This window comes from Mus caroli, chromosome 5 (assembly GCF_900094665.2).
Source record: "Mus caroli chromosome 5, CAROLI_EIJ_v1.1, whole genome shotgun sequence".
NCBI classification, from domain to species: Eukaryota; Metazoa; Chordata; class Mammalia; order Rodentia; family Muridae; genus Mus; species Mus caroli.
Window position 1 is genome coordinate 39,791,330 of NC_034574.1, and position 10,255 is coordinate 39,801,584.

Consider the following 10,255-nt stretch of genomic DNA (forward strand, 5'->3'; position numbering starts at 1 on the left):
AAGAAAGAAAGAAAGAAAGAAAGATAGATCCTACATAGATGGATAGATAGATCTTCAGTTTTAGATGATAACTTTTCAACCGGACAAGAGCCTCACTCCCTAATCCCAACACCCAGGAAGCTGAGGTAGGAGGACTGCAAATTCAAGGTCTGAGATGCATAGGGAAATCCATTAAAGAAAAAAATAAAAGTGTCTGACCCGTGTCAGATGCCATGGAAAAATGGAATCAGGAGAGAGGATGGCCCTGCAGCCACAACCAATAGATTTCATGTTACAGTTCAGCCAGCAACAAATCCCTACAGTTTTCATTCATACATGTCAATTTAAGTCTTATGAACCGAGGTCAGTTCACGGTATTAGTAACAGCTCCAGGGACACTGTCAGCAGTGACATTTTAGAGAAAGAAATGCCAGGGCACGCCTGGAAGAGATCGACATTTGATCCCACACATTGTTGCTAACACACGTGAGCATTAATGGGTCCGTTTCTGTTTTGTTTCTAGCACGCAGTTTTTCAAAGTCTACTTAGCATTCTTTGTCAACAGTTCTACATGATTTTGCTTGATAGTAACTCTCTGGTCATTAGGATGTCCACAGCAGGATTACTTAAATACTTGAAGGGAGGAACAATTAAAGCCTCTGCTGAAACCCTAGTCTGTTGGGAGATATAGGGTTACTTCCTTGGGTAACACACTCTGCTATATCAAGCAAGCGGAAGGTTGTCTGCAGAGGCTGGGGATGTGCATGGGGTAAACAGAAGCTGAGGAGGCAGGCACTGAGGGAGGATGAGCTAGCGTGTATGGAGCAGGCTATTATGGACTGTCTGAAAGATGTCCACTTGCCCAAGGGTTGCCCAGAGCTCTGGGGGATGATTTGCACTCACTAGCATGCCTGGATGGTTCAAAAAGGTGTGGTACGGGCTGGCATCTCTACTCAGTTTCTCATCCTTCCTTCTGATCATCGTCGCTTTGTCTCTGCCTCATTGGTTGAGTGGGAAAATCTTGTGTCAGACTGGAGTGGATTTGGTCAATGCCACAGACCCAGAACTGGTCAAATTCATCGGGGACATTTACTACGGGCTCTTCCGAGGATGCAAGGTGCGGCAATGCGGACTTGGGGGACGCCAGTCCCAATTTACAAGTGAGTATATTTGGGGATGTGTAAACTGATGTGTGTGCACTTTTTGTTTGGCAGGGTGCTTATGTCTAAACGTGAGATTTGAGTATTGCCTGTGTAAGACATAACTACAAAGTCTGTGGGGCAGCCAGTATCTCCTATACAGCAATGCAAAGAGAACTTTCTTTTCTAAAAGAGATAAAAATGCTATGAGAAATAGGAATTTGTGTATTGTGTAGTTTACTTCTAGTAATAGTAACTAGTAAAATACCACGTGCTCATGTGTCAGGCATCCCACTAGAAGCCGCACATTGCCTGATTCATTGAAGCTTCACAACACACTTTCATGGGAAACATGGTGAACATGCCCATTTTTCAGCAAAGTACATTGAGTCTTGGAAAGTTGCATAATTCACCTGGAGTCACTCAGACCCATGCCATGTGACTCTGGTAATCTTAACCTGTCCGCAATAGTGTACAGGTGCAGACAGCCTGCCGAAGGGAACCTCCAGGAAGCATGGTAACTCCTCCCACATCCATGTGTCTGAAAGCTTCAGAGCCTGAGGAAGATTGGAGGGACTTCTCAGGGAGCATTGAGGAGAAGCTGACACGTTTTCTGGCAGGGAGGCTGGGGAAAGCACTTGATGACTTAAAGGTGAGCAGCCAGCAGCATTGGCCTGCGTTCAGAGCTCCTCAGAAGGTAAACGGAGTAGTCCCTTGAAGCCCTAAGGCAGGAGTCCAAAAAAGGCTTGGGAAAGAGAAAACAAAACAAACAAAACAACATTCTGCAGCCCTTGGAATCAAGCAGGTAGATCACTAGTAAGAGGAGAGTTTAATAAAACTATAGTTAGTCAATGGCTTCTTAGCACATGGGCATAATCATACCCATCTCTTGATTTTTTTTTTGTACCTCAAAAACTTTGGCAATGTTTAAAAACCTGGCCAGGGCATATATCTCATTAAATACATAAAAATAGAACATCAAACCCCTGACTACAAAATATAAAGGGTCTTCATGTCTATACAGAAAGGAAGTACACATTTATTATGTTTATTGAGAAAAAATCTGAGTATATTTCTATTCACCCAGTGATTAAAATGGAGCTTAAGTGTTGGGGAAATAGCTTTATCATTGCCACAGCTGAGGCTCGAACATGGTCAAGTGCTTGCCTGGGACTCCAGAGCTGTCGGGAATGGAGGTAGATGGATTCTGACTTCAGTGAGAGACCATGTTTCTAAGTAATAAGCCAAAGATTGATATAGTAGGACATCCAATGTCTACCTCTGGTCTCTGAAAGTGCACACACAGATGTGCAAATTATACACACACCCACATGTGCATTATATATATATATATATATATATATATGTATATATGTGTGTGTGTATATGCATATGTATTTGTATGTATATATGTATACATATGTATGTATATGTGTGTGTGTGTGTATATATATGTGCTTATGGCATGTGTATACACACACACACACATGAGCACACACACAAAAGTCTAAGTTGAAAAATAATGACACAAACAAATAAAGAAAAGGATATGTTTAAAGGAGACCAGGACAACGATGGTACTTTATCTGTGTGCTCTGCTGCCTCGTATGTCTATTGGACACTTAAAAACTTTAATATGTGGGAGGATGGCAGGGCAGCCACGTGTCTGTGGTCCTTTAACGTGCTACTGGTACCTGAATGGTAAAGCCCTGCCACCCTCAGCTCCCAGAAATTAAACCGCTTCTAGTGGGAGCTGTAACAATGAGTACTTTCTGTTTGCCCTTTGGGAAAATTCAAATGTCTCTTTCTTTCCTGCGCCTTCCTTCTAAGGAAGATATCCACATCCTTGTTTCCCCTAGAGTGGTCTAGTCTCAAGCATCACAGCTGTGCGAGATGTATAGAAGGTATTTCATTTTCAGCTAGTTCGGCGGTATTTGAGAGTGCTCTTTTCAGCTACTCTCTGGTCATCCCAGAGGAGGTATTAAGTGTTCATTCACCAGTACCTTGGAAGAGGCCATGCTTGAAAGATCTCAGGAAGCCCAAGGCAGCTTCTTCCTGTAATCAGCTCACTTTGCATGCTGTAGTTTAAGGTCATTGTATGTCTTACTACCTCTCTTTCAAGGTCACAGCTCTCAAGTCCAGTACAATTTAAACTCGAAGTAGTTATGGGGCATATTAGCATCTTCCACCCTTAACAGAATTTCCCACTTTCTGAAGGTCTACAGAAAACTATCCCTGTTCTCAAGGCTGTACACAAATCATCAGAAAAGAGTTTGTGCAAGCGCATTATAAACCTTATAATAGGGAAGTTTTTATTGAGTCTCATTTACATGCAACTGCTTGCCTTACCTGGAGACCCATCTGAGAGACTCAACTCCCACATTAGTCATGGGAAAACCAAGAAAATAGCCACCACCAACCACTAAGGTCCTTTTTATATCTAGAACATCTGAAATCAATAATGTCTGAGTAGAGAAGAAAGAAAGCAACAAACATTAAATTAATTAATGATTTGCACGCCTTTGGGTATACTGTTCAGTAGGTACAGCCAGGCACCACCAGGAGAGGAATGAATGGTGCCTGGCCATTCACAAGGGCTTGCCCAGAGAAGGCTGCTGTGTGGCAAAAGAGTCATGAAACATACTTGAACTAGACTCTAGTGACTAGAGACATAGCACATTCCTCTCTGAAGCCACCTCTGTGGTTCGTTTCCTCTGTCCTAATTTTATCATAATATTTTATTAAAGGAAAAGATGTGAATCAGAGAAACCAAGGCATGGAGGAACTTCTGTGAAGGTGCCTAACATACAGTATGTTGCAGTTTTAGATCTATAGCTCTCCCTATTGCTTACTCCAGAAGCATCTCCCTAAGTGCTCAAACCTGGGTAGACTTCCAATTCCTTGCTTGTTTATTTATCTCACCAGAGCAAACGATCATATGTATCTAGAATCAGGAAGAAACAAACCATTTAAGTTTTAGATGTTGATAGGATAATCCGTTCTGATAGTCAAGCAAGGTATCACTTCCATAAGTAAAAAAAGAAAAAAAAAAAGAATTTAAATTCAAAGTGAGCCCTCTAGAATTTGAACTGCATTGTGATTAAACTTTTAAACTCTCATTTATCGAAGGTTCTGATTTGTCCCCTGCCAGCCCTTTAGCAGAATAGTTAAGGCATTGCTTCCTGGCTGTGTTGGTCTTGGCTAAACTATTTAACTCATTTGGGCCTCAGTTTTCTCATCTGTAAGAATTCGAGAGGGTGACCTGAGGACCTCAGTCAGCAGTGTGCTCTTCATGCAGGCATGATCAGTTCTGTCCCCACTGTCCATGTAAAAAGCCAGGTATGGTGGCATGCCTCTTTGTAATCTTAGTGCTGGGGTCCTACAGATGGGAGGGTCAGTAAGGCTTGTTTGCCAGCAAGCCTGGACTAAATAGGAGAACCCTGGGTCCCAGGGACAGACTCTCAAAAAACAAGGTGGAGAGCATCTGAGAGGCAACCTGAGGCTGACCTTTGACCTCCACATGCATGAGCACATACTCATGCGAACACACATACAGGAAGAGAGAGAGAGAGAGAGAGAGAGAGAGAGAGAGAGAGAGAGAGAGAGAGAGGAAGGAGGGGGGAGACAGAAACAGAGTCAGAGAGGGAAAGAGAGGCAAAAGAAGGAATGTGTATGACATGCCTGCACAGAGCTTATACCTGATTATCAGTGGAGCCATGGATCAGCTGTACTCATAGCTATGGATTCCAAGCTACTCTTTGGGAGTTTCAATGCAACACCTGAATTTCTAAGTGGTGATAAAAGGTAATCAAAGCCATGGGGGGTCCTGAGCTAGAAGAACCACATATGAGCATGAGAGTTAGAAAGATTTACCACATACCAATAGACTGTACGCAAAATTAAGACTTCAACAGGGGGCTTGGCCTGGGTTCTCTTTACCTCCTTACTCACAGTACTCTTTGTACCCCAAGTTTCCTCTTCTCCATCATCATAATATAGTTCTCAATTTCTCATTTTATCAACTCCAAATATAGGTTAGTATTATCATGTGCCATGGCTGACTCTTTCTAAAATCTGCATTGCGATATAAATATATTCAGCCAATTTGCTGATTGAAGGAATTAATCTATCTTCAAATTTCTGCTATTGTTATGAATAGCCAGTTTATATACTCAACTGAATGCATTGGTCTGAACAATAACTACCAATGAAGTTGCCCTGATGTTGCCTCTGATTAAGTTGCTTTTTAATGGGGAGGTAGGAATAAGGATCCCTACAAGATTCCAGTGTGCCTTTCTCCTATACCACCATCAATGAGTAGTTTTGAACTTTGCCAATCATGTGAGTGACTGATTTGGATTTTCAGGATTTAGTGAGGGTTGCTGTGCTAGTCGTGTGTCTTCAGGATCTCATGATCAAGAAAAGGGGAGGATGAGACAGGCAACTAGGTATAAGCTACTATATCTGGACTAAGAAGAGGCTCAGGGTTTGAAAAGTGGGTGTTGGGTCTCCAAGAGGAGGGAGTTGGAATGGAAACAAAGGGAGTAACATGCCTGAGAAAGACAAACTCCTTGGAAAGGAGCCCATCTTCCTGGTCAGAGTTTCCAAAGTCATGGGGATGACGGTGCAGAGATAATGACAAATGGAAAGAAAGTTGATTCAGAACCTAGGATGTAAATGTGGGTGGTGCCTGGAAACAGATGAATGGGAAGGACTCAGTACAGGGATGAGAACTAGATCTCTCACTCCTGCCCAGTGTAGTGGTACATGCTTTAATTCCAGCACTCAGGAGGCAGACGCAGGTGAATCTTCGTGAGTTCAAGGCCAGTGTGGTCTACACAGCCAATTCCAGGCCAGCAAGAGCTATATGATGAGACCCTGTCTAAAATGGTCAAAATAGACTCTGGTTCTCAGGCTTGAGGGATTCCAACCTTGGCGTGTGCTCAGGGATTCTTTAGTATTCATCCTCTTAAATTTCCCATATAGAATCACTAACAACTCACCTTAAACTCTTGATACCACATCATGCACAGGCCTGTAATTCTATGTAGGGTTCAGGGTTGCCTTGTCCAAAGACAATGAACTTCATATCTCCAAGCATGTGGGTGAGGCGAGCTGAGAACCTTCACCAGATGCCTTATCACAAACACTGAATGAAGTGATGACCCTAACGAGCTCACTCAACCCCTAACTGTGGTCAGCAAAAGGCAATGACGCGTATCCCACACAACCATGGCTAGATGTCCGCTGTACTGGCAATGACAGGAGGCTCTGAGAGGCCACATGCCTTTCCCAAGTTAGAGAGTAAAGACTCATGACAGTGATACCTACAGATGCCATTTCAGAGAACAGATTGTCCTGGGCAGTCTTTGAAATACTCTTAGTACATCATGTCAATTTTTCTACTAGCACCAAAGGCAAGCATAGAGAAACAAAACACAAATGAGTATTTCACTAACCCTTCCTACCACATTCATATGGAAAAATCAATATTTTCATGAAGTAGTACACAACAAGAGTATTATGTGTTCTTGATACTTGGTACAATAACATTTACTCTGCCAAGCCAATGCCTTGGGCTTATGAGAAGTGCAGCAGTCGACATCAGATCCCAGAATTGCAGGGTCACTGTAATGTCAACTGTGAGGCACATTCAGATTTTGTGTCCACTCCAAGACAGAGAAGATTGCTGGCCAGTTAACAAGTGGCAGCCCTAGGGTCTGAGGACCCGTGTCAGGAAGTCTCTTGGCTTTTGAAAACCGAGCATTCTTGTGTCTTGCTCTCACCCTCTACTTGCTTACCTTGGGCTATGCAAGTTCTGGCATTTGTGAAAGGAGCCACACTCTGACCTTGAAATATCATTTCTCTTCGCAGTCTTCCCGCATCTGGTGAAGGAGCTCAATGCAGGCCTCCATGTCACGATTCTCTTGCTCCTCTTCCTGGCCTTGGCCCTGGCTCTGGTCAGCATGGGTTTTGCTATTCTCAACATCATTCAGGTCCCCTACAGAGCAGTCAATGGCCCTGGTGGCATCTGCCTTTGGAATGTCCTCGCAGGTAAGAAGTCCCCAAGAGAGAAAAACTAGTGTCCAAACCATCAGGCTGGGCTCCCAAGTGTTAGCCAGGGAATCTGGGGGTTCCTTTTGGGGGTTCTTGGTCTTGTTGATGAAAGAATTTATAAACAGACTCAAAAGGAAGCTAAAGGGCACTTTTATTGCGGTCTGGAAGAGAAAAAATGAGAGAGCAGACAAGCTGTAAACCTTGCCAGCTGCCAGGAGGCTGGAGATGGAAAAGGGAAAGGAGCTCATGTCTCTAGCTGCATATGTCTCAGAAGTTGGGATAACACTGGAAATGTAAATGAAGAAAATACCCAATTTAAAAAAAAAAAGAAAAGAAAGCAAGAAGCTTCAGCCATGGAGGTTAGTAAGTTGTGTGGTCAAAGGCGGACCTTCAGAGAATGACTGAGATAGCCCAAGGTATCCTGGCAAGAATGCTCAGGCCTTTGGCAGTGGTCAGTATCCAAATAGTGAAAAGAGGGAAAAAAGTTACATTTTCAGCAGTGGGCAGGCTGCATAAGAAAGAAAAGGCTTTGGGGAAAGGTAGGAAAATGATCTAATTAAGGAGACAATTACTTCTTCCGTCCCCGTAGCAGATTCTCACAGAAGTCAGATTTCCTAAGGGACATGGAAGGGTGGTCACCTAATTGGATCACTGGCAGGCCTGGCAGGATAACTCCTCAACATTTCCATTTCCAGTGCTACTAGGGAAACAGAAGACAGAGGTGCAAAGACAACCAGGAGGGGGGAAGTCCCAAACTGATGATGACCAGGGAAGGGTCCACCTCAATGGCCTCCAAGGCCATCAAGCACTGAAACATAAGTAGTTGGGTGTAAAGTATGAAGAAATTAAAATATTTATGCTCCACCCCTTCCCATGCACCTCTCTGGGTCCATAACCTTGGTGGAAATGAATGTTTTCTTTGCCGAAAGAGGCAATGTATCAGTATGTGTTCATATTGATTAGCTAATAATTTATTAATAATAATTAGCACAGAATTTACCTTTAATTATGTACTTAGTAAATCATCTATAATGAAAATAACAAAAGCCCATGAAAACAGAACTCTCTCAAAAGCCCATATTGGATGGTCAAGGTTCTACTGTGGCAATAACCTCTCCCTTCCTTTGCTTTGTATAAGAGGACCATAAAGTAGTATAAACACGGGTGCTGGTTTGGTAACATATATATTACAGTGCATCAGCTGTTCTGTATCTGCCTTTGTGCACAAAAGTCATCAGTTTTGCAGGTGTCTTTTACCTGTGCAGACTCTCATCATAGACAGTAGTCTACTCACTAAGTAAATACTTATTTCCATACACGTCCTTCCTCAGCAGTTCTCAACCCTTGGCTTGAAACCCCGTTGGGGGTCATAGTTTAGATATCCTGCTTATCATGTACTTACATGATTCATGACAATTACAAAAGTACAGTTATGAAGTAGCAACAAAATAATGTTACGGTTGGAGGTCATCATAGCATGAGGAACTGTATTAACAGGTCACAGTGTTAGGGAGGCTGAGCACCACTGCCCTAATTCCACTGGTGAGATCGTAACAAATCCGTGATCAGAGGAAACATATTGTCAAAAAGAGATGTAGATAGACTTTTATGTTTTTAGATTCTTTTACTGAAGAATTCCATATAGGGATTCAAAGTTTTCTTCAACTGCTAGGGAGATAAATGGGGATGGAATTCCAGAGTTTCCTTGCTTATAGAGAGAACACAGAAGGAAGAGAATACAGAGACACATAGGATTCAGGCTTTCCTGCAGCCGTTCATATTATCTAGAGTCCTAGAAGCTAGGCCATCCTTCAAAGAAGTAGGTAAGGCTCAAGAATAAAAGAGTGTACATGTTTTTAAAGTCATGCCTTTATGGGATGTTTAACAAAAGGGGAAAATGTTCCTGTGAAGGGAAAAAGAAACCAAATTTAAATTTTAATTAAGAGAACTTTAAATTGTATTAAAAAGAATGAAATGTAAAGAAATATACTAATGTGTACAAAGTATGTCTGGCCTTCAAGGTGAAACAAAGTTTGAATTTCTCACGCTTATAGTTGTCTCTGTTGTTCAAGTTTTCTTTAGTGACTATGTAACAATCTTTTATAAACACAAAAAATATGTCTGGTTATACTGTGATTTTTTTTAAAGATAAGGTCTTAAGCTGTATCCCACCATCACTGCCAATTCAAGGCCACACTCATGTTTCAGTCTCCCAAGTGCTAACATACAGGTGTGAGCCTAAACACACAGCTAAAAATGAGTTTTTGTTTTGTTATTTTTTTTTTCAAGACAGGGTCTCACCACCTGGATGGCCTGGAACTCTCTCTATAGACCAAGCTACTCTCAAACTCAGAGATACAGAGAGACAGAGAGACAGAGAGAGACAGAGACAGAGAGACAGAGAGACAGAGACAGAGACAGAGACAGAGACAGAGAGATCCACCTCTCTCTGCCTCCCAAGTACTGGGATACCACTTTGCCCGGCCTCTGTTTTTTCCCTATCGGATTCTTTTTTTATAGGTCAACTGTTCTCAGACTGTCTTAGCGTCACAAGCCTTGACATGACAGACATACACTACCAGACTCAATCCAACATGTCTTTTTTGGTTATCAATTTAAATCAAAATGGTGGGGGAGACCTACCCAACAACTTCAAAGTTTTCCTCAGTTGCTAGAGAGATAAATGGAATTTCCGAGATCCCTTGCTACTTCCCACCTTCCTGAGAACAGTGCAGCCAGAGTGTGAACCTCACCCTGCAGACTCTTCCTACCCGGCGCTCACCATCTACACAGAGGTACAGGTGCCTAGAGAGCAGTCTTCTAATGGGGATACTGCTGGATAAGAGGGGGTGAGAGACAGCATTCCTTTTCTCAGAAAACCCTCACTCTTGCCTTTCACACTGTATAGATCATCCACTGCTTTTAATCGCGAATTCAAATTTGTGATGCTCTATCAGTTCTTAAAACCCAATCGCCGGGCAGTGGTGGCGCACACCTTTAATCCCAGCACTTGGGAGGCAGAGGCAGGAGGATTTCTGAGTTCGAGGCCAGTCTGGTCTACAGAGTGAGTTCCAGGACAG

At 42.7% G+C, this 10,255-nt stretch overlaps 1 protein-coding gene across 1 annotated transcript in view; it reads left to right on the forward strand.

Annotated features, from left to right (window-relative positions):
- Window positions 1–826: 826 nt before the first annotated feature.
- The window catches only part of Clrn2 (clarin 2), a 10,091-nt gene continuing 662 nt past the window's right edge, over window positions 827–10,255 (forward strand). The window contains exons 1-2 of the mRNA XM_021161952.1: window positions 827–1,139; window positions 6,993–7,172. Of these exons, the coding sequence (XP_021017611.1) occupies window positions 887–1,139; window positions 6,993–7,172 (433 nt within the window). The 5' untranslated portion in view covers window positions 827–886. The remainder of the gene's footprint in view (window positions 1,140–6,992; window positions 7,173–10,255) is intronic.